At 39.5% G+C, this 25,775-nt stretch overlaps 1 protein-coding gene across 1 annotated transcript in view; it reads right to left on the bottom strand.

Annotated features, from left to right (window-relative positions):
• DNAH3 (dynein axonemal heavy chain 3) overlaps window positions 1–25,775 on the bottom strand; it is a 196,159-nt gene that overhangs the window by 70,865 nt on the left and 99,519 nt on the right. The window contains exons 37-40 of the mRNA XM_089896064.1: window positions 23,096–23,196; window positions 21,300–21,405; window positions 18,680–18,809; window positions 13,591–13,836 (exon numbers count right to left, since the gene is read on the bottom strand). Coding sequence (XP_089752190.1) covers window positions 13,591–13,836; window positions 18,680–18,809; window positions 21,300–21,405; window positions 23,096–23,196 — 583 coding nt within the window. The remainder of the gene's footprint in view (window positions 1–13,590; window positions 13,837–18,679; window positions 18,810–21,299; window positions 21,406–23,095; window positions 23,197–25,775) is intronic.

The following is a 25,775-nucleotide window of genomic DNA, read 5'->3' as shown; positions in this document are numbered from 1 at the left end:
CAGATCTTGCATGTTTGACAATGTCTGCCTTTTGTATTTGAACCGTGACTTGGCCGAGAGTAGTATTTTTTTTTTTTTTGCGGTACGCGGGCCTCTCACTGTTGTGGCCTCTCCCGTTGCGGAGCACAGGCTCCGGACACGCAGGCTCAGCGGCCATGGCTCACGGGCCCAGCCGCTCCGCGGCATGTGGGATCTTCCTGGACCAGGGCATGAACCCGTGTCCCCTGCATCGGCAGGTGGACTCTCAACCACTGCGCCACCAGGGAAGCCCAAGAGTAGTATTCTTATGTCACATTTTCTTTCCTTCAGAATGTTGCAGACCAATGTTCCAGTGTGTTTTCTTGCATTCTAGATTGCTGTGTAGAAGTCTGAGGCCCATCAGGTATTTCCACTTTTATTGATTTTTCTTTCCTATACAGATGCGTGATGGAATCTCTTTTATCCTAGAAGTCCAATAATTTAATCATAGTATTTCTTTTGGTCAATTATTCTGTATCAGTTTTTCTTGGAATACAGCATACTCTTAAAATTTACAGAAGCAGTTCTTCATTTTAGGAAAAATTTCTGCATTTATATATTAGTATATATTGTCTACACTATTTATTGGGTTATCCACTAAAGGAATTAGCACTGTTTGGTCTCCATATCAGTCATATTCTTTATAATTGCTCTTAGACTTCGTCTTCTGTAGCAAGTGTAGTTATCTGAAACCTTTCCTCTAAGCCATTTGTTAGCTGTCTAGACTTGTATGCTTTATTCTTTGCTGGTTCTAATTTATTAGATCATTAATAGCATTGTTTAGATCTCAATTTGTTTCTTTGGTTTCTCAACGCCTCTTTTTCTCTAATTCTGTGGTTTTATCACCTCATCTACAAACTTTAAAATGACAGATTTATTAAGATATAATTCACACATGATATAATTCACCCATTTCAATTGTACAATTCAATCGTTTACTAAAAATACATGTATGTATGAATATACTAATATTCACAGAGTTGTACAGTAATTACCATAATCAATTTTAGAACATTTCATTGCACCAAAAAGAAACCTCATACCTCTTAGCTGTCACCTCCCAAATCCTCTTCTCGTCCCTCATCTCCCCGCTTGCCCACAACACTAGGCAACCACTAATGTACTTTCTGTCTCTATAGATTTACTATTCTGGACATTTCATATAATTGAAGTCATCCAATAGATGTTCTTTTGTGACTGGCTTCTTTTACTCATCATAATGTTTTTAAGGTTTATCCACATTGTATCATGTATTATTACTTCATTTCTTTTTACTGTTGAATAATGTTTAATTGTATGGATATACTGTATTTATTCATTCATCAGTTGATGGACATTTGGATTGTTTCCACTTTTTGGTCATTATGAATTATGCTGTTATGAACATTTGTGTACAAGTCTTTGTGTGGACATCTGTTTTTATTTCTCTTGGGCATATATCTAGGAGTGGAATTGCTTGGTCATATGGTAACTCTATGTTTAACTTTCTTTTGTTTGTTTAACTTTTGAGGAACTGCCAAATGCTGTTTTCCAAAGCTGCTGTACTATTTTACATTTCCATTATAACATGTGAGGGTTCCAATTTTCCCACATTCTCACCAACACTTGTTGTTTTCCATCTTTTTTATTATTCTCATTGCAGTTGTGAGTTGGTATCCCATGTTTTTTTTTTTTTTTTAATTAATTAATTTATTTATTTTTTTGGTTGCGTTGGGTCTTCGTTTCTGTGTGTGGGCTTTCTCTAGTTGCGGCGAGCAGGGGCCACTCTTCATCACAGTGCACGGGTCTCTCACTGTCGTGGCCTCTCTTGTTGCGGAGCACAGGCTCCAGACGCACAGGCTCAGTAGTTGTGGCTCACGGGCCCAGTTGCTCCGTGGCACGTGGGATCCTCCCAGATCAGGGCTCGAATCCGTGTCCCCTGCATTCGCAGGCAGACTCTCAACCACTGTGCCACCAGGAAGCCCCGTATCTCGTGTTTTTGATTTGCATTTTCCTGATGGCTAATAATGCTAGTAATGTTGAGTTCTTGTCATGTGCTTATTGGCCCTTTATATATCTTCTTTAGAGAAATGTCTATTCAGTTACTTTGCCCATTTAAAAATTGTGTTATTTATCTTTTTATCATTGAATTATAATACTTCTTTATACATTCTATATACAAGTCCCTTATCAGATATATGATTTGCAAAAGAAATTTCACCCATTCTGTGAGTTGTCTTTTCACTTTCTTGATGTTGTCCTATGAAGCACAAAAGTTTTTAATTTTGATGAAGTTCAGTTTAACTATTTTTTCTTTTGTTGCTTGTGCTTTTGGTGTCCTAAGACATTGTTGCCTGTCCAAGGTCATGATCATTTGCACCTATGTTTTCTTCTAAGCTTTCATAATTTTAACTTTTGAATTTAGATCTTTGATCCATTTTGAGTTAATTTTTGACTATGGTGTAAAGTAGAGGCCCAAATTCATTATTTTACATGTATATATTCATTTATTCCAGCACCATGTGTTGAAAGGATTATTCTTTTTCCATAAAATTATCTTGGTACCCTTGTCAAAAATCAAGTCACTATAAATATGAGGGGCTTATTTCTGGACCCTCAATTCTATTCTACTGATCTATATATCTATCCCTTTGCCAGTAGCACATTGTTCATCTATAAATTTTAAAAATTAAATTTATATTATTACTAAGTTCTTGCAACACAAATAATTTATGTTTCTTAGGTCATGTTTTTCTTTTAGATTCTCATTCTCTGTCTCTGTCTCTTTCTTTCTGATGTTCTTACTCTGATATAATCAGGTAAAATCTTGACATTTTCCCCACCATTATCTAGGGTGAGTTTATTTCCCTCACTTTCTTGGCCACAATTCAAGGACTGGTGTGTGGATTTCTTTTCTGTAGCCTGAGGGTACAGGGGTTGGGTAAAAGGAAATACTCAGTTGCCCTTGCCAGGAAACCTGGGCTTTGAACTCTCTTTCTAAAATTTGGCCAATTTTCCATCCCACTCCCACCCCAGTTAGAGACATGATTCACTCCTGAAAAATTCAGCTCACATCCCCCACTCAGCATGGAGCTCTGGAAGATGCAAACCCTGGTAGTTTCTCCCACTCCTAATAAGGTCCTACCAAATTATGGAGGGGTTTCACGCTCAAAGGTTTCTCTTAGACATTTTTTTTACAGCTGCCCAGTCACCACTACCATCTGCTTTTTTCACACTGGTGATTACCAGTGAGAACTCTCAGAATTTTGTCAACTCACCCCCTTTCCTCTCAGCATCACTTTTAGAAGGACAGTGGGGTTGTGGGTTCTGGGTTGAGAGATACAACATGCAGGATCTTTTGTTTCTCTCCTTATCTTCTACCTCTCAATGTTTAAAGAATCAGGCTGTAACTGGGAAATTTTTAGGCTTAAACTGTTGTTATTGTTCATATCATTATGTATTATAGGAGAGAGTTTCTATTATCCTACGTCACTGTGCAGCTCTACCTAGAAGTCAATCTGATACAACACTTTTAGAAAGCAATCTGGCACTATGCTTACAGAGCTACAAAAATGTCTCTAGTCCAAGTCAGAAATCACATTCTGGGAATTTATCATAAGGAAATAATTAATAATGAAAATAATCTCTCTACATGAGTACATAGCACCATCTGTGATAACAAAAATTTGAAAATAATTTACATGTCCCACATTAGAAGACCAGTCAAAATTATGTCTTATAAAATGAATGGAATACTTTGCAGTCATTAAAATGATAATTACATTATTTACAAAACAGAAATAGATGCACAGACATAGAAAACAAACTTATGGTTACCAAAGGGGAAAGGAGGGGGGAGGGTTAAATTAAGAATTTGGGATTAACAGATACCACTATATCTAAGATAGGTAAACAACAAGGACCTACTGTACAGCACAAGGGACTATATTCAATATCTTGTAAAAACCTGTAATGGAAAAGAATCTGAAAAAGAATAGCCATAGGCATATATATGTGTGTTTATATAAATATATTTATATATATATAAAACTGAATCACTTTGCTGTACACCTGAAGCATTGTAAAGCAACTATACTTCAATTTAAAAAAAGAGAGGGACTTCCCTGGTGGCGCAGTGGTTAATAATCCGCCAGCCAATGCAGGGGACACGGGTTCGAGCCCTGGTCCGGGAAGATCCCACATGCTGCAAAGCAACTAAGCCCGTGCGCCACAGCTACTGAGCCTGCGTGCTGCAACTACTGAAGCCCACGCGCCTAGAGCCCGTGCTCTGCAACAAGAGAAACTACTGCAATGAGAGGCCTGCGCACCGCAGCAAAGAGTAGCCCCCGCTTGCCGCAACTGGGGAAAGCCCACGCGCAGCAACAAAGACCCAACAGATCCAAAATAAATAAATTTATTAAAAAAAAAAAAGAGAACTAGGGGCAATGATGTAGATGCACATTCTAGAGAGATGAAGTGACCTTAAGAAGAGAATTCACATTATCTAGAACTAAGAGGAAGATAATGAGATATATACCCAATTAATACTTAAGTGAAATAGAAAACTAAAAAAATGAAGTTTTAAAATAAATTATCTATTAAATACTTTAAAATGATAGCTACAAAATCTAAGTATTAATATAGAAAAGTTCATTTAAGAAACAATGACAAATAAAATAGAAGAATAAAAAATGGAATATATACCATTATGGCAACTATATAAAGAGATGAAAGCAGATGGACAAGATAGAGAAAGATATTTTGAAAACTGAAATACCTGTGATAGTGTGGTATGAACAAAAATATTTTTGATCATTTTTATTTAATAGAATTAAATTGTTTTTATAATAAAAAAAGAGATAGAAAAAGCATGATTCAGAAAAGCATTTATCCCCTTCTCTTGCTGATGTTATTAGCTAGAGTTAATTTGTGGCTTGATACAGGAACATTTTGGCCAAAGAGAAAAGGTCCAACTGAGTAAAAGTGGATTTACTGCTGTGTGATCTTGGCCAAGGTTACCATTTGCATATCTGTAAAATGGGCCAGATTTTATATAAAGCTTAGAAAATCCCTGTGGAAGGTGAATGAGATATATGTGTCAGACATTTAGCATAGCTGTGGGCACACAGAGAGGCACTTGAGAACATTTAGCTCTAGGTCTGTTTGGTCCTCATCAGAGTAGTGCTCCTGTTCGCTCTGCACTGTGATTTTAACTCAAACTCTGATGCAAGTGCAGGGGTGGAATGGGGGAGAATAGTAGTAGAAATCCAGGAAGACAAATTAGTTCTATCACCTCTGACCACCCCCTGCCCCAGCTGTTTTCCTCACCTTCACTTGGGAGAACAAGATAAACTTCAACAGAGAGGTGAGTGGGTTTTCAAAAGACACACAATGGGGGACTTCCCTGGCAGGCCAGTGGTTAAGACTTCACCTTCAAACGCAGGGGGTACGGGTTCAATCCCTGGTCAGGGAGCTAAGATCCCACATGCCTCATGGCCAAAAAACCAAAACATAAAACAGAAGCAATATTGTAACAAATTCAATAAAGACTTTAAAAAAATGAAAAAACAAACAAAAAGCAAAAGAATAAAGGGAAATTTAGCACTTCTAGACAAATAAAGATCAATGTTAGATGATGTTAACCCAACCTTGAGGGAATTCCCCAAAGGACTGCTGGCTTTCCTTAGTGTGCATTCCCCAACACAGTTCCTTCAGCACTTATTTGAGAGATCCATGTGCCCCCAGGCTCCTAGATCATGAAAAGCCCAGAAAACAACATCCCATGAGGTCAGAGAAGGCCTCCCTGGAGCTCTCACCATGAGAATTTTAAACCCTGTGGAAAGGCTAGAAAGACATTTAAAGCTTTTTAAGATGGTAATAAGAAAGTAAAATCAAAGCCAAATCAAGAGGCCACATACTACATGATTCCATGCATTTGAAATGTCCAGAAAAGGCAAATCTATAGAGAGCAGATGAATGGTTGCCTGGGGCTGAGGATGGGAACAGGGATTCATTGAAAATGGGCATGCAGGGTCTTACTGGGGTGATCCATGTTCTAAATTTGTTCTAATGTTCCAATATTCTAAAAGTGGATTAGACAGTTGCACAACTAGGCAAATTTGCTAAAAACCACTGATTTGCTCACTTAAGTGAGTGAATTTTATGATATGTAAATTATACCTCAATAAAGCTGTTATATTAGAAAGAATTCACACTTGGCAATTAAAACACATCTTTGGATTCAAATGGGTTCTGTCTAGGAGCTTTGTAGTTTCCTATTGTAAAATACTTAGGAAGGCACAAGAGAAAGGAGTGGAATAATGTCACTGAAAACAAAGACTAAAAGAAGCTAGGCAGAATCTCCTCTAACTAAATAGCAGATGAGCTGGACTGAGAAATTTTACCTCAAGAGACTGCGTGAGAAAGAGCAACAGGCCCACTGGGTATAATCCTAGTCCCCCCTCCCCCCACCCCCAATACAGAGATGCAGGTGACATCCCACATAGAAAATTAGGCAGCTGTTGCTTTGCCCTGCCAGGTACTACTCTGGGAGAACTGGAAGAACTGTCTCCTTTTTTTCTCATCCTTGCCTTGCCAGGCCATCTTTCTACAGCTGATAGGGGTGGCAGGGTCCCAGACCACAATGAGGAAGGAGATAGTCGTGGCACTTTAAATTCAGTGAGGTATGGTCTTCCAAGGTAAAGAACCACAGTCGCTCCTCAGTTCAAAAATGTCCTTTTTTAGAATGTTCACAGATGAAACAAAAAGCCTGCTTCCAACAGATGGCATTAGTTGATCACATGTGGTCTTTGGATCTTGGCCATCCCATTGTTCCTGACTCTACAGTTTACAGCATTTGGGTTTTTTCTAAGGGGGTTTATGAATACCATTTACCCTGATCGTGTCCAAAAGTAGTGGAGAGTTTTGAAAACCAGCAAAAAGAGAGATGTATGATTACCATGGAGACAAAAGTAAAGCTTAACTTTCAATGGATATGTTCACACCGGTCACTCGTAAGGTGTCATTTTGCTCTTACAAACAGCTTTTTCAGAACCAAACCTACTTTTACGTAGAGTAGTTGTTGCAAAAGAAGGTATATGAAGAAACTAGTCTGCAGTACATGCTGGAAATTATGGGGTCTTTTTAATACTGCATCAGTTGAATAGGACATGGAGGAAGGAGACGAGCCCATTACAGTAGGCAGGAGATGCTGTGGGGAACTTGGAAGCTGTGCACATCATTAGCTGCTCAGCTACAGAAGGAAAGGAAAGATGTTGTCACAAAGTGAACCAAGAATGGGGTCAAGGATACTTCATGTACCAATTTGCTGACACAGAGCGTGAAGAGATTGATCTTGAAGCATGGGGAAGCAGACAACAACACATGGAACCTGTAAAAAATGTTGCAATGTAAAGGAATATAATATGGAGGTTAAACTTGAAGAGTATACCTCTGAACCTTGTTTAATGCAGGACTCACAACCAAATTTCAGAAAACTGTTTGATATCCTAAATAGGGTGCAAAAAGACAACTGTTCCACAAAATAGGAACAGAAAACCATAAGGAGAAAACAGGCTTAGATGAAAAGGCAAAATGAGATTAAAAAAGGGAGATGAATGAGCTAACAGAGATGAGGAGGAGGAGGAGGACAGCAATAAAAGTTGCTAATATTTATTTAACACTTCCTGTGTACCACGCTTTATTCTAAATGCTTTTACATGTGTTAACCTGTTTAATTCTTACAAGAACACCATGAATGCATAGTATTATCATTGCCCTCATTTCATAATTGAGGAAACTGAGTGGCATTAGGGAACTTGCTCAAAGTCACCCAACTAGTAAATACTGGAGCCAGGATTCAAGCTCTGACAATCTGACTTCATGGCCTGTGCTTTTATTTTATTTTATTTTTATTTATTTATTTTTTTTGCGGTACGTGGGCCTCTCACTGTTGTGGTCTCTCCCGTTACGGAGCACAGGCTCCAGATGTGCAGGCTCAGCGGCCATGGCTCACAGGCCCAGCCGCTCTGCGGCATGTGGGATCCTCCCAGACCGGGGCACGAACCCATGTCCCCTGCATCGGCAGGCAGACTCTCAACCACTGCACCACCAGGGAAGCCCCTATGGCCCGTGCTTTTAATCATACACTAAGAAAGGATAGTGAGGAAACAAAAGACACATAGCAGAATTAAAATCACTCAAGGCAGTAAAAGCATAATTGAAGTTGTGGGTGAATCATATTAAAATGAATAATCGGTATAAAAAAGGGCAAAAACACAAAAATAAGGAAAGAGGAGATGATAGATATGGAAGCCAGGGACTAAAACTTTCCCTTGATGACTGAAAGGACTCATCATGTTCTAGGAAAAATAAACAAAAGAATACCTATATCTAGACATAGTCTGTTAAAAATAAAACTATGATAGAACATTACAAAAAAGAACATCAACAGGCCAATAAGAACCTGTGAAAAGGGCTTCCCTGGTGGCGCAGTGGTTAAAATCCACCTGCCAATGCAGGGGACATGGGTTCAAGCCCTGGTCCAGGAAGATCCCACATGCTGTGGAGCAACTAAGCCCATGCACCACAACTACTGAGCCTGCGCTCTAGAGCCTGCAAGCCACAACTACTGAAGCCCATGTGCCAAAACTACTGGAGCCCACGCGCCAAAACTACCGAGCCTGCACTCTAGAGCCTGCAAGCCACAACTACTGAAGCCCACGTGCCAAAACTACTGGAGCCCACGCGCCACAACTACCGTAGCCTATGTGCCTAGAGCCCGTGCTCCGCAACAAGAGCAGCCATTGCAATGAGAAGCCTGTGCACCTCAATGAAGAGTAGTCCCCGCTTGCCACAACTAGAGAAAGCCCATGCGCAGCAACGAAGACCCAACACAGCCAAAAATAAATAAATAAATAAGTTAATTAAATCTATTAAAAAAAAAGAACCTGGGCTTCCCTGGGGGTGCAGTGGTTGAGAGTCCGCCTGCCGATGCAGGGGACGCGGGTTCATGCCCTGGTCCGGGAAGATCCCACATGCCGCGGAGCGGCTAGGCCCGTGAGCCATGGCCGCTGAGCCTGCGCATCCGGAGCCTGTGCTCCGCAACAGGAGAGGCCACAACAGTGAGAGGCCCGCGTACCACAAACAAACAAACAAACAAAAAGACAAAAATTAAAGATAAAGAGAGAATATTAAAAGCAGTGAGGGAAAAGCAACAAGTAACATACAAGGGAACTTGCATAAGTCTATCAGCTGATTTTTCAGCAGAAACTCTGCAGGCCAGAAGGGAGTGGCACAATATGTTTAAAGTGATGAAAGGTAAAAACCTACAATCAAAAATACTCTACCTGGCAAGGCTCTCATTCAGATTTGATGGAGCGATCAAAAGCTTTACAGACAAGCAAAAGCTAAAAAAGCTCAGCACCACCAAATGAGCTTTATAACAAATGTTAAAGGAACTTCTCTAGGCAAAAAGGAAAGGCCACAACTAGAAACAAGAAAATTACAAAATGAAAAAGGTCACCAGTAAAGGCAAACCTACAGTAAAGGTAGGAAATCATCCACACACAAAGCTAGTAGGGAGGTTAAAAGTCAAAAGTAGTAAAATCATCTATACCCACAATAAGCAGTTAAGAGATACAGAAAACAATTAGATGTAAATATATGATATCAAAAATAGTAATTGGGAGCGGAGAAGAGTACAAATGCAGGGTTTTAAAAATGCATTTGAAATGAAGAGATCAGCAACTTATACACACACACACCAATACACACACATATACAGACTGCCATATAAAATCCTCATAATAACAACCACAAACCAAAAATCTAAAATAGACATACACACAAAAAAGAAAAAGGAATCCGAACATAACACTAAAGATAGTCATCAAATCTTAAGAGAAGAGAAAAAAAGAAGAAAAATAATAAAATGGCAATATGAACATAAATATCAATAATTACCTTAAATGTAAATGGATTAAATGCTCCAACCAAAAGACATAGATAGAGTGGCTGAATGGATACAAAAACAAGACCTGTATATATGCTGCCTACAAGAGACTCACGTCAGATATAGAGACACACACAGACTGATAGTGAAGGGATGCAAAGAGGTATTCTGTGCAAATGGAAATCAAAAGTAGCAATACTTATATGAGACAAAGTAGACTTTAAAATAAAGTCTGTTACAAGAGACAAAGAAGGATACTATATAATGATAAAGGGATCAATCCAAGAAGCAGATATAACAATTGTAAGCATATATGCACCCAACATAGGAGCACCTCAATATATAAGGCAAATATTAACAGACATAAAAGAAGAAATTGACAGTAACACAATAATAGTGGGGTCGGGGCTTTAACACCCCACTTACATCAATAGACAGATCATCCAGACAGAAAATTAATAAGGAAACACTGGTCTTAAATGACACCTTTGGTCACACGGACTTAATTGATATACATAGAGCATTCCATCTGAAAGCAGCAGAATATACATAATTTCAAGTGCACATGAAACATTCTCCAGGACAGATCACAGGCTAGGCCACAAAAAAGCCTCAGTAAATTTAAGAAAATTTAAATCATATCAAGTATCTTTTCCGACCACAGAACTATGAGGCTAGAAATCAACTATAAGAAAAAAACTGCAAAAATCACAAATACGTGGAGGCTAAACAACCAATGGATTACTGAAGAAATCAAAGAGGAAATAAAAAAATACCTAGACACAAATGAAAATGAAAAAACAATGATCCAAAACCTATGGGATACAGCAAGAGCAGTTCTTTTTTTTTTTTTGCGGTACATGGGCCTCTCACCCCTGTGGCCTGTCCCGTTGTGGAGCACAGGCTCCAGACGCGCAGGCCCATCGGCCATGGCCCACGGGCCCAGCTGCTCCGCAGCATATGGGATCCTCCCAGACCGGGGCATGAACCCGTGTCCCCTGCATCAGCAGGCGGACTCTCAACCACTGCGCCACCAGGGAAGCCCAAGAGCAGTTCTAAGAGGGAAACTTATAGCAATACAATCTTACCTCAGGAAACAAGAAAAATCTCAAATAAGCAAACTAACCTTACAACTAAAGGAACTAGAGAAAGAAGAATAAGTGAACCCAAAGTTAGTAGAAGGAGAGAAATCATAAAGATCAGAGGAGAAATAAATGAAATAGAGACTAAAAAACAATAGAAAAGATCAATGAAACGAAAAGCTGGTTCTTTGAAAAGATAAACAAAATTGATAAACCTGTAGCCAGACTCATCAAGAAAAATAAGGGAGAAGGCCCAAATCAATAAAATCAGAAATGAAAAAGGGGAAATTACAACCGACACTACAGAAATACAAATGATCATAAGAAACTACTATGAACAGCTATATGCCAAAGAAATGAACAACCCAGAAGAAATGGACAAATTCTTGGGGAGGTACAATCTCCCAAGACTGGACCTTGAGGAAATAGAATATATGAACAGACTAATTACCAGTAATAAAGTTGAATCAGTAATTTAAAAACCCCCAACAAACAAAAGTCCAGGACCAGAGGGCTTCACAGGTGAATTCTACCAAACATTTAGAGGAGAGTTAACACGTACCTTCTCAAACTATTCCAAAAAATTGCAGAGGCAGGAACACTTCTGAACTGATTCTATGAGGCCTGCATCACCCTGATACCAAAACCAAAGTTATCGCAAAAAAAGAAAATTACAGGCCAATATCACTGATGAACATAGATGCAAAAATCCTCAACAAAATATTAGCAAACCAAATCGAACAATGCATTAAAAGCATCATAGGCTTTCCCTGGTGGCGCAGTGGTTGAGAGTCCGCCTGCCGATGCAGGGGACGTGGGTTTGTGCCCTGGTCCGGGAAGATCCCACATGCCGCGGAGCAGCTAGGCCCGTGAGCCATGGCTGCTGAGCCTGTGCTCCACGACGGGAGAGGCCACAACAGTGAGAGGCCCTCATACCGCAAAAAAATAATAAATAAATAAAAATAAAAATGAAAAAAAAATAGAAAAAGAAAATCTTCTGAATTAAAAAAACAGAGGAAAAAAAAAAGAATGGGGCTTCCCTGGTGGCGCAGTGGTTGAGAGTCCACCTGCTGATGCAGGGGACACGGGTTCGTGCCCCGGTCCAGGAAGATCCCACATGCTGCAGAGTGGCTGGGCCCGTGAGCCATGGCCGCTCAGCCTGCCCGTCCAGAGCCTGTGCTCCACGGTGGGAGAGGCCACAACAGTGAGAGGCCCGCGTACCGCAAAAAAAAAAAAAAGAATGGATGTACTACCATCTAACAAGGGGATTGGTACAAGGCCCCCATGCAGTTCATCTGACAGATAACCATGTATCACATATTTGAAGTGTGCCAGGTGTGCTGGAGAAAGTGTGTGTTTAGGGGGACAACGGCAACTACTTGCTCATTCATTTTTTTTTATTATTATGTAAAGTTTCAAACATAAAGAAACACTGAAAACCTTGTACAGTGAACATTTGTATATCCATCTCCTAGATTTTACCATTAGTTTTTCACTTGTTTTATCACATACCTGTTCATCCCTCCATCCATCAATTAAGGCATCTTATTTTTTGACACATTTCAAAGAAAATATATACACTTCCTCATAAATACTTTGGCACGTATATCATTAACTGTTCAATATTTATGTTTTTTCATTTGCTAAAAAATTTGCATACAATGGAATGCACAAGTCTTGTGTTCATTCACTGAGTTTTGAGAATTGCATGTATTTGTGTCACCCAAATCTCTCTCAACATATACAACATTACCATCACCCCAGGGAGTTCCCTCATGGGCCCATCATATGCTTTTTCATAATTAAAAAAATGTAAAACTATTTGGAATGTATATATAGTATGATCCCATTTTTGCTATAGAAATACAGAAAAAAACTGGAAGGAAAAATATAAAAAGTGATTATTTCTGGATAGTGGGATTACCATTGATATTTATTTTCTTCTATTCCTTTCTCTGTATTTTCTAAATTTGCTGTAATGTATTACTTGGGTGGTAAGAAAAAAAGCAGTAAAAGCTACTTAAAAGAAAACAAACATCTTTCAATCTTTTTATGAATGATGTCACACATATAAGAATATTAATACATCGTTAAAGTAATCATTCTGAAGATAATGTATGTAGCAAAATTATAAATATTTTAATATATTAGATTACAATGAAAAAATGAAAGGAAATGTTAATACCATAATCACCATGATATGACGTGTATACACATAGAACAGGACTAGAAGGGCGTAAGAAAAAAAAGTGGCTATATTTCTCATGCTGTTCCCTGGGGCCTGTTAGAGTGATGAGATTATGGGTAATTAAAAAAAAAGTTATATCGGCTTTTTCTAAATTAAAAATTAGTAGTTAAAATAACCCATAAAACCCTGACTTCAGGGTCACCCATCTCTACATACATGGGCCAGCTCTGAAGAAGTGAACCCTCTCAGGCAAGCTACAAAATCTTTCCTGACTTTTGTAAAGGCCTCACGTGGGCCACACATTTTGGTTGGGTTTGGAACATATGCTCCAAACCACTACAGTAAGACAAAACAAACTGGTACTAAGTTACCTCTTTCTGGAAAGATGTTGTTTTTGGTGAGTTTGACACTTTTGGGTCTTGGGTTGTTATTATCCATACCCATGATGAGGTTGCGGAAAAACAGATCAAATTTCTTTCTGCTGTCTGCGTTGATGGTGCCGGCCACGGTCCACACCAAGGCAAAAAGGAAGAGACCTTGCAGCCAGAGGAAGATCTGTTGGCTTGTCAGGCTTTCAAATAATTCACTTTCCTTCTCTTCTATTTCCCTGATTTCATCTAAAAGCAAGAAAAGGAATCTCAGGAAAAGCTGCAGAGCGCAATAGATATGAATTGGGCAGTTTTGTCTGTGAGGGGCCTGGGAAGAGGATTGATACTGGTTGAATGGCATCACCTGCCAGGTCCTTTATCCACATACATTAAAAAAAATTTTTTTTATTGTGGTAAGATATGCATAACATAAAAATTACCATCTTAACCATTTTAAAGTTCAGTGGTATTAAATACATTCATGTTGTTGTGCAACCATCACCACTATTCATATCCAGCACTATTTTCATCTTGCAAAGCTGAAACTAATTCATTACCCTCTCCCCAACGGCCTGGCAAACAGCATTCTACTTTCTGTCTTTATAAATTTGACTAACCTAGATATGTCTTAGAGGTGAAATCGTATAGCCTTTTCTGACTGGCTTATTTCTCTTAGCATAATGTCCTCAAGGTTCATCCATGTTGCAGCATGTATCAGAATTTCTTTCTTTTTTTTATGTTGGCCGCACCATGCGGCTTGTGGAATCTCTGTTCCTCAACCAGGGATTGAACCCAGGCCACGGCAGTGAAAGCACCAAACACTAACCACTAGACCACTAGGGAACTCCCCAGAATTTCCTTCCTTTTTTAAGGCTGAATAATATTTCACCATATGTATATACTTGATCTATTTATCCATTCATTGGTTGATGGACACTTGGGTTGCTTCCACCTTAGGCTACTGTGAATAATGCAGCTATGAACATGGGTGTACAAATATCTGTTTATGTCCCTACTTTCAATTCCTTTGTATATATACCAGAAGCAGAAGTGCTAAGTCATCTGGTAATTCTATCTTTAATTCTGAGGATCTGACAAACTATTTTCCATAGCAACTGTACCATTTTACATTTCCATCAACAGTGCACAAGGGTTCCAATTTCTCTACATCCTCATCAACACTTGTTCTTTTGGTTGTTGATGCTGTTGTTCTTGTTGTCAGTGCTTGCAGATGACATGATACTATATATAGAAAATCCTAAAGGCATCACCAAAAAACTACTACAGTTCACCAGTAAATTCAGTAAAATCACAGGATTCAAAATTAATAAAATTAATATGCAGAAGTTGGTTGCACTTCTATACACTGAAAACAAACTATTATAAAGAGAAATTAAGGAAAGAATCCCATTTAACATTGCATCAAAAAGAATAAAATATCTAGGAATAAATCTAAATAAGGAAGTAAGAGACCTATATTCGGAAAACTACGAGACACTGATGAAAAACTGAAAACGACACAAACAGATGGAAAGATATATTGTGTTCATGGATTGGAAGAATTAATATTGTTAAAATGACCATGCTACCCAAGGTAATCTACAGATTCAATGCAATCCTCATCAAAATATCAAAGGCATTTTGCACAGAACTAGAACAAATAATTCTAAAAGTTGTATGTAAACACATAAGACCCCCTAACAGCCAAAGCAATCTTAAGAAAGAAGAACAGAGGTGGAGGCATCATGCTCCCAGACTTCAGACTATACTACAAAGCTACAGTAATCAAGACAGTATGGTGCTGGTACAAAAGCAGAAATATAGACCAGTGGAACAGAATAGGGAGCCCAGAAATAAACCCATACACTTATGGTCAATTAATCTACGACAAAGGAGGCAAGAATATATAATGGAGAAAGGACAGTCTCTTCAGTAAGTGGTGCTGGGACAATAGGACGGCTATATGTAAAAGAATAAAATCAGAACATTTTCTCACACCATACGCAAAAAATAAACTCAAAATGGATTAAAGACCTAAATGTAAGACCATAAACCATAAAACTCCTAGAAGAAAACATAGGCAGAACACTCTTTGACATAAATCGTAGCAATATTTTTTTGATCTGTCTCCTAAGGCAAAGGAAACAAAATCAAAACTAAACAAGTGGGACCTGATTAAACTTGAAAGCTTTTGCCTATCAAAGGAAACCATGGACAAAATGATAAGACAACCTACTGAATCAGAGAAAATATTTGCAAATGATATGACTGATAAGGGGTTAATATCTAAAATACATAAGCAGGTCATATAAATCAACAACAAAAAAACAAACAACCTGATTAAAAATGGGCAGAAGATCTGAATAGACATTTTTCCAAAGAAGAGATACAGATGGCCAACAGGCACATGAAAAGATGTTCAACATCTTTTTTTTTTTTTTTTTTTTTTTTTGCGGTACGTGGGCCCCTCACTGTTGTGGCCTCTCCCGTTGCGGAGCACAGGCTCCGGACGCACAGGCTCCAGATGCGCAGGCTCGGCGGCCATGGCTCACAGGCCCAGCTGCTCCACGGCATGTGGGATCTTCCCAGACCGGGGCACGAACCCGTGTCCCCTGCATCGGCAGGCGGACTCTCAACCACTGCGCCACCAGGGAAGCCCTGTTCAACATCTTTAATCATCAGAGAAATGCAAATGAAAACCATAATGAGGTATCACCTCACACCTGTCAGAATAGTTATCATCAAAAAGACCACAAATATCTAATGTTGGTGAGGATGTGGAGAAAAAGCAACCCTCGTACACTGTTGGCAGGTATGTATATTGGTGCAGCCACTGTGGAAAACAGTGTGGAGGTTCCTCAGAAAACTAAAAATAGAGTTGCCATGTGATCCAGCAATCCCACTCCTGGGCACATATCTGAAAAAACAAAAACACTAATTCAAAAAGATACATGCACCCAATGTTCATAGCAGCATTATTTACAATAGCCAAGATATGGAAGCAACTTAAGTGTCCATCCACAGATGAATCATTAAAGAAGATGGACTACTCAGCCATGAAAATGAATGAAATTTTGCCATTTGCAAGAACATGGATGGGCTTGGAGGTTATTATGCTTAGTAAAATAAGTCAGACAGAAAAAGACAAATATTGCCTGTTATCACTTATACGTGGAATCTAAAAATTACCACACACTAGTGGATATAACAAAAAAGAAATGGACTTACAGATATAGAAAACAAACTAGTAGTTACCAGCGGGAAGAGGGACAGGGGAGGGGCAAGACAATGTGTGGTGATTAAGAAGTACCAACTACTATGTATGTAACAAATAAGTTACAAGGATATATTGTACAACACAGGGAATATAGCCAGTATTTTATAATAACTTTAATGGAATATAATCTTTAAAAATTGTGAATCACTGCGTTTTACACCTGAAACATATAATATTGTAAATCAAATATACCTAAATTTTTTAATAAAGCACAATCTCAATCTAATTATGAGAAAATATGAGGCAAACTTAAATTGAGAAGCATCCTATAACATAACTGGCCAGTCTTCATCACGTGAAAAGGTTATGAAATATAAGGAAAGACTGAAGAACTGTCATAGCTTGTAGGCGGCCAAAGAGATAACAACAATTAAGCACAATGTGGCATCCTGAATTGGATCCTGGATCAGAAGAAGAACATTTGTGGAAAAATGTGAAATTCAAATAAAGTGTAGTTAACAGTATAGTATCAATGTTAGCTTCCTTATTATGATAATTGTACCTTCATTATATAAGATGTTAACATTAAAGAAATCTCGGTAAAGGGTATATGTGACTCTACATTCTTTTAGCAATTTTTCTTTAAGTCTAAAATTATTTCAAAATAAAAGGCTAAAAATGTATTCGGTGTTCCTTATCTCAAGTCCTTGTTAATCACAGCTACCATGTTCTTGCATTTTAACACTGACAGAGTAAAAAGTTATAGCCCCAAAATCAAATATGTGTGCATTCAAACCCAGTCCCCCATTTTTAGTAGTTGTGTGTATTTGAGCAGTCCTGAGACGATTCATAGCTATAGATTCAGGAAGGCAAGAGATGAGGTTACTCAGGACTGTGGACAATAAGTTCACTTCTCATGCTGGTGCTTTCTTTCCTGGAGGAGATACTACACAAGGATAGTGAAAGGAGCTTGGGAAAGTATGTAAAATTTACAAATAAAAATACAAACATATGATATTGTATGAATTAGTGTGCTTCTAAAAATATTGCCTGTAATTTTAATTTTAGAAAATCAAATAATATTTAGCTAGAGAAAGTCTCCACTCAAGTTTCCCATGTTACTTTTTTTTTTAATCTACATCTATAATGCCTTTGGAAGAAATGGGCTGAGAAAATATGTTCATGTAGCAGAAGCTGTAAGAAGATGCACCTTCAGTTTGAATTATGTATTATCTTGAGAAAGAAATGGCATCCAATAAAAGTTCTCCAAATTAACACATCTTTTGTCATTTCCAATAGAATCCTGTAAAATTTGATTTATGTGAAATGGTTATAGAGAACTTCTCCAGGACATTTAAACCAATGGTTCTCCATGTCCTGGAGAAGTTCCCTAGTTCTGGAGACTAATGTGATCAGTTTTTTTATAGTGTGTCTATGTGTTTTATGAATTCAGATTTTTGTAATATAAGTTTTCTTAAAATGGAAAAACTTCCTATCTTATTCTTTTCCGAATCTTTTTTTTCCTGATATACACTTACCTATGTCATCTAAATTCATTTTCCTCCAGGATATCCCTCCCTGTTAGGTAAAGAGGAACAGGAATTATTATCCCCATTGTGTGGATGAGGAATCTAATACTGAGGAAGAATGGGCTAATTTGCACAAGAATACCCAGGAAGTCAATGTAAGATCAAGCCAAACTATATGGACTCTTTCCACCAAACTCTACTATCTACACTCAAAAGACTTGCTGGTTCTAGACCAAAATGCTGGTCTCATTGTAACTCATGGAGGAATAATAGGGGTGGGAGCAGAAGAAATGGCCGAGGCACACCATACGCTCATTTGGCTTAAGAACTGTAGGGTAGTACTTACCTAGCAGAGAGGAGTACAGTCTCATCATTGAGAAGGCAAGGTGGATGGGAGATGTTTGGACCACAAATTTACACTGAAGGTGAATAAATTCCAGGCAGGGCTGGATAAGCCACATGAACATGTCATCGACCTAAGAGTAGAAAGTGAGATTTGACATTATTAAAAAGTGTGTTTAAGACCAAGAGCTTGGTACACCTCGAGGAGGCTGGAAATGTTGGTAAGACTGCTGATTACTTCCGAGTCTAGGTGTACTGAGGAAAGTCCACAGGCACCAAGACAGATGCGCCCAGCTTCCTATTTAATGGACTGTGCAGCCCACTGGCCATTCCCCACCCCTCCCATTCCACTAAGCTGAAGCTTGGAGCCACTATGGGTCAGCTACGGGATGCATGAAATAGTTTTAGGTCCCAGCCACAGTATCTGCCTTTGTTTCTACAAAAAAAAAATGTTAGGAATTCTAAACCACTGATTTGCAAATGACTGACTGGCATTTATAAGGCAGGTCTCCTGTAGAAAGTGGCCACAGGGAATTTCAGGCTCATTTTCAGTAATTCCCCGTATGTATGTATGTACATACTTATTGGTGGGTATGTTAATTGTTGTCTCTTGGCTCTGCTCCCCACCCAATTTAAAACAGATAACTAATGAGAACCTACTGCATAGCACAGGGAGCTCTACTCAGCAGTCTGTGGTGACATAAATGGGAAGGAAGTCCAAAAAATATGGCATATATGTATATGTCTGGATGATTCACTTTGCTCTACAGCAGAAACTGACACAGCAGTGTAGAGCAACTATACTCTAATAAAAAATATATTAAAAAATTACTTGCCTCACTTTCTCCTCTTAGTGTTTTTTTCACTTTTGTTATACTTTGTGACTTTCGCTGTAAATTACCTTAAGTTATTTTTTTGTAAGTAGGTAGGTCATCACTAAATAAATATACAGATACTGATTATATACAGTTATGTGTGCATATATGAATGTTTAGATGTCTTTATATGTATATATGACTATACATGAGTACACAGATATGTGGTTTTCAGTCAGTAAAATTTATTGTGCATCTACTAAATGCAGTGTGGTAGGTGCTAAGGATAAATGATGAACAAGATAGACAAGGTCCCTGTCCTCGTGGTTTACAGTCTGAGGGGAAGGGAAGACAAACAAAAAATAAACAGGCAAGGAAATGAACTAAGTATTTACAAATCATGAACGTACTAGCAGGAAACAAATAAAGGTATTACAATGGGAAATAACAGGAAGTTTTTAATAGGGTGGTCAGGGAAGACTTCTTGGAGAAGGAGGCCTTTATGCTGACACCTGGATGACAAAAGTGAATCATCCATTATGAGAATGAATGGGGCAAGATTTCCAGAAAGAGGAATAAAAAATGCAAAAGCTTTGAGGTAGTAAAACCTGGGGTTTTCTAGGAATGGAAACAAGACCCAAGGGCTGGAAGATAATGAGCAGAGGCTGAGAAGAGGGTAGGTGAGGTTGGAGAGGCAGGCTGGGTGGGATCACAGTCTCAGAGGCCCGATAAGAAGTTAGACTGTACTAAGGATACTGGGAAGTTTCTGAAGGCTTCCTGTGCATGTGTAGATTGGTTTCTCACTGTGCATGTGGATATGTGTCCATGTAAATAAACATGCTATATATATATTGTACATGTATGTAAATGTGACAGGAGAGGGGCTGTCCTACACAGTTCCCCAGACTGTTTCCACAGTGGGAAGAGAATCCACCTCGGATCTTTCTTGGCTTCTTCAGTGGGAAACTTTCCTAGGGAATCAGAAACACCATAAGAACTGGTTCTCCCTTCCTACTTCCCTTGTCTGAGTGTGTGCTAATGTAACCTGAACATTCACATCTCTTTTAGGAAGGGAAGAAGAAAATGGACACTCTTAGTAGCTGCACTAAGAGAATTTCTAACTGTTTCTGGCTCCCTAAATATAGAAGGTATGGAGTCTAGGTTACAGGGACAGGAAGTGGCAGTGAAGAGAGGAACACAGCTCTTCCTAACCTGGTCCATCTTTAGAGCAACTTCCAGAGGCATTTCTCCTAGTAGGCAATGGGGAAAGGGGTGACATTCCAGTCATCAAATAGAACGTTTCTCAAGCACCAGAATTCTCCACTGGGGAGCCAAGAAGTAATGGAGAAGGTGGAAGAGAAAGGAGAAATTGACTGCATCACCCCATCCCCACCACCTGGAGTGAAAGTCAGAAAAATGGCAGGTAGCCAGGAAGCAAGATAATTAGGGACAGTCAGGGAATTTCCTGCTCCTTCTTGCCTTCTGTAATTATGAATGTGAAAATGATCCTAGAAGACCTTTTTTTTTTTTTTTTTTTTTTTTTTGGCGGTACGTGGGCCTCTCACTGTTGTGGCCTCTCCCGTTGCGGAGCACAGGCTCCGGACGCGCAGGCCCAGTGGCCATGGCTCACCGGCCCAGCCGCTCCGCGGCATGTGGGATCCTCCCGGACCGGGGCACGAACCCGTGTCCCCTGCATCGGCAGGCGGACTCTCAACCACTGCGCCACCAGGGAAGCCCCCTAGAAGACCTTTGAGATGAGGGGTAGGGAGACAGGGAGGGACAGGAAGGAAAGGGACCAGAGGATCTCACCAATTCCTTGTGTTCCTCGGTGAGACTGGAAGGCAGGGTGTCCATGTATGAATCCTTCAGGGGCTTCCAACCTAGCTGATGGGGCTCCATGTAGATCATCCCACACCTGGCAAGCACAAACAGAGGACCAGCCTGGTCCACATCTGGCTCCCAAGCACGTAGGGGAGAAGTAAATGTAGGAGGTCATGGTGAGGTAAGAGGCTGGAGCTTGGGTCGGGGCATAGACCCTCACCAGCTCCAAGCCAAAGGAAAGATGCACAGATTTTGCCAGGAAAGGGTGGAGACCAGTGCTAAGAGTTGGGTCTTGAGAATCAGAGACCTGGATTCAAATCCCAGCCCCAGACCTTACTAACTGAGTGACCTTGGGCAAATTTCTTTACCGTCTCTGAACTTCTGTGTCCTTGTCTGTAAATTGAGGAATATAAAAAATATGTAGTTCATAAGGTTGTTGTAATGGTTAAATGAAAGGCCTAGCACACAGAAACCTCTTAATCAATGAAAGCTACTATTATCATTACCATAATGTTAGTACATTACCATGCACTGACATGTAACATTTTATTTAGCACTTTTTTCCCCCATTCTGTTATATCTAGGCACTCCCTCCTTTGTTACTAACACTGGCTACCATTTATTGAACACCTACTGCGTGTCAGCCATTATGCTAAGTCTTAATGGCCTTCATCTCTAAATATTCCGCTTTATGGTATACATTTTAGACATGAGGAGACTGTAGCTCAGAGAGGCTATGTGACTCGGAAGAGGTCACACAGCTAGCAAATGGTGTGGCCAGGGTGGGAGCCCAAGTTGGTCTAACTTGCCATATGCTCTTTCTCTTCCCTTATATTGCCTTTGGGAATGTGGGCTGATTTTATTTTATTTTATTTTTTATGGACTGAAGTTACACTATTGGATTAATTCTTATCCTTGGCACACTCATCATTAGCCCACGCATGGCCTTTCTCAGTTAATTGTTTTCAATAATGTACCAAGTGCCCATGAACCCAATACCCAGGCAGAAGCTAGGGTCTTGACAATAACCTTCATCTAACCATATAGTCTCCCTTATCCTATGCCCGTGGCTTTCCCCACCTGAGGTTAAACAGCATCTTGAATCTCATGCTCACCTGTGCTTTGATTTCTTTCCTTCTTATAGAGTTTTATAGCATATATATATATATAGATATATATACATACATAAATATATATATATTTACTTGTTTTTAATAATTTAAAAGGGGACACTATGCTGTATGTAATATTACAGGCTTACTTTTATACATAGTATTGTTAAGATTTTAGTTTTACTAAGATTTATCTTATATAGTTGCTTGTCAGTACAGTTCATTTATTTTGAATGACATACAAATACTACGATTTGTGATCTTATTATACTTTTTAATTCGCTCCTGTTTATGGGCATTTGGGTTGTTTCTAAGTGTTTGTTATTGTAAATTATGCTACTCTGAAAATTCTGGTACATGTCTCCTATTGTACATGGGCAAAAGTTTCCTTTGGGTATATATCAATACTTACAAGCAGAATTGCTGGGTCATGAGGCATAAGAAAGATTAACTTTAGGAGATGATATCAATCTCTTTTCCAAAGTGATTGCCTGATTTTAGATTCCTACCAGCACTGTGGATTGAGGACTAACTTTACGACAAATCTGACAACAAGTAATGTAGGTGATCTGCTGGAGTTTAATCACATTTATGGATTTTTAGAGCTTTCCCTCCTGCGTAGGGTTAGTGAGGCCTCACATTCCCTCAGGGGGTCCCTGCAAGCTGACTGACCTGCTCACAGTGGCGGGGGAGGCCTGCTCCAGGTCAGCTGGCTCGAAGATCAGACTCATCTTGGAGCTCATCTGGATAATCTCTCCACTCATTAAACAAAGCTGAAAGTACAAAGCAGAGGGGTGGAGGGCAGCAAACGAATTAAATTCCATCTGCAAGTGAAAGGCATCAGTGGGGACAGAGATGGTTTGAATTCATTCAACAAATACTTCTTGAGCACCTATTCTGTGCCAGGCACTATGCTAGTTGTGCAGAATGAAACAGACAAAAATTCCTGTCCTCTTGAGGTTTGCATTCTGCTCGGAGGAGATAGACGATAAGCAAAATATATAGAATATACAGCGATGAAAGTGCTTTGGAGAAGAACAAAGTCGAAGAGGGGCTGGAGAATGCTGTGTGTGGTGAGCTGTAATATTAAACAGGGAGGTCAGAGAACCACTGACTTGCAGCCTTAGATGAAGAAACCAGAAATTATCAGACTACAGCAAGTTTCATGGTTCCTTCCTCAGTGGAAGGAATTTAATAGCATACCCCCATCCAGTTTTATTTGCTCAAGTTTCCCACAAAGACTCCTTTTGGAATCCCTCATGGACTGGCCCAGGGTTAGAATGACAAGAATATCTCCACATCCCTTTTTGGAATGGAAGGAAAGACCATTACAAGTCCTAGTGTTTAGCAGGCATAGCCCTGCAGAAAGTAGTGCAAATACACGGGACAGCCTCTGAGTATACACACCAAGTCCGTGGTGCTGCTTCTCATTTGCCAACATGGGTTAAAGTGAGATGTTTAAGTCATAAGATGGCCTGAGGCCTTGGTCTCTCAGGGGAAAAGAGGAAACTTCATTGTTCCCTGCTTCTCATCCTAAATTGTGGTTTTCAAAGTTTCTGATATATTACCTGACCCACATCAAACACGTCTGGAACAGGTCATTACGTGCAACCCTAGGAAGGTCACGGCTGTTATGGGACTAATACCATTAACAGTGTCATCTCTGAAAATCAAGAAAAGTGAAATAGACCCATACCTGTGACAGTAGTTTGATTTCATTCAGAGCTGTGAAGAGCCATCAGGAAATTCACTGATTATGACTCTTTATACTTCTGATCTCAAGACCAACCAATACATGTGTACAATTAGTTTATATAACATAGTCCATATCGTGTAATAAAACTTACTTCTTTTTTTATATGCTATATAATCAAAATTGCGAACATGATATTATTAGTGTATGTATATAATTTGGATAATTAGGCCTTCCATTGTTGAGCATGACTCACTCTTAGTCTTGCAAAATTTAAATGCAGAAGGAAAATATATTTTGATTTGATAATGATGTATAGTCAGTGTAAGACCTATTCCTTGAAATGGTGATAAATATTATTTTATTTTAACAGTTATATAGCACTTGCTACATGCCAGGCAATATTATAATCAGTTTGCAACTATTAATTTATCTAACCTTCCTAACAACATTATGACATAGATACTGTTATCCTCATTTTACAGATGATGTAACTGAGGCATAGAGAGACTAAATAGCTTGCCTGAAGTTACATGACTGCTAAGTGGTTCAGGACAGGATCTGAACCCAGGCTGTCTGGCTCCAGAGCCTAAGCTCTTTAGCCACTACATTTACTGTGGCAGAATGTATTTTCCAAAGACTGCTGCAACAATATCTCCTATTCCACGTACACTTTTTTTTTTTTTTTTTTTGCAGTACACGGGCCTCTCCCATTGCGGAGCACAGGCTCCAGACGCGCAGGCTCAGCGGCCATGGGTCACAGGCCCAGCCGCTCCGCAGCACGTGGGATCTTCCCAGACCGGGGCATTAACCGGGTTCCCCCGCATCGGCAGGCAGACTCCCAACCACTGCGCCACCAGGGAAGCCCCTCCACGTACACTTTTGCAGTGTGACCTCGCCCGCCTCCATCAAGAGGTAGAGTCTATTTCTCCACCCCCTTGAATCTGAGCAGGCTCTGTGACTTCTTTGATTAATAGAATTCAGAGAAAGTGATGCTGTACCAGTTCCAAGCATAACTCTTAATTTCCTGAAAACTTTCACTTCCTGCCTCTTGGAAATTAACCGTCATGTAAGAAGTGCCACTACTCCAAGACCACCAAATGATAAGCCCAAGCCATGTGGAGAGGCCTGGAGGATAAGATGCTCTTTGAGAGAAAGGCAGAGAGACAGAGACACAGAGACACAGAGAGAGTTACAGAGAGACAGACAAGACGAGGAAGAATGAGCCCCCAGACATTGAGTGAAGAATCTACCACGGATGTGGCTCCTCTAGCCCTAGCTGCCCCAGCTGACATCATGAGGATTAGCTGAACCCACCTGAGCCCTTCCAAAATTTATAATCCACAGTGTCATGAGCAAAGTTAGGCCACTAAGTATTAAGGTAGTTTGCAATACAGCAACAGATAACCAAAACACATCTCATATATTAGGCACTATGTATGGACTATCTTATTTAATTATCAACACCCTTATTTATTACTACCTCTTTACACATGAAGAAACTGGTTCAGAGAAGTTATGTGACTTGCCCAATATAACAGCTCAGTTGTAGTGCTAGTAGGCCAATTTGATGCCAGCACCAAGGCTTTTAACCACTATACAACAGTGTCTCTAAACACACATAACTTACCCACTACAAGTACAAACAAAAGCATAATT

The sequence above is a fragment of the Delphinapterus leucas genome, chromosome 15 (genome assembly GCF_059928025.1).
Source record: "Delphinapterus leucas isolate spDelLeu-1000000601 "Yukka" chromosome 15, BTC_Dleu_Yukka2, whole genome shotgun sequence".
Classification (NCBI taxonomy): domain Eukaryota; kingdom Metazoa; phylum Chordata; class Mammalia; order Artiodactyla; family Monodontidae; genus Delphinapterus; species Delphinapterus leucas.
Note: the sequence above shows the minus strand (reverse complement) of the source record. Positions and strands in the feature narration are given on the sequence as shown.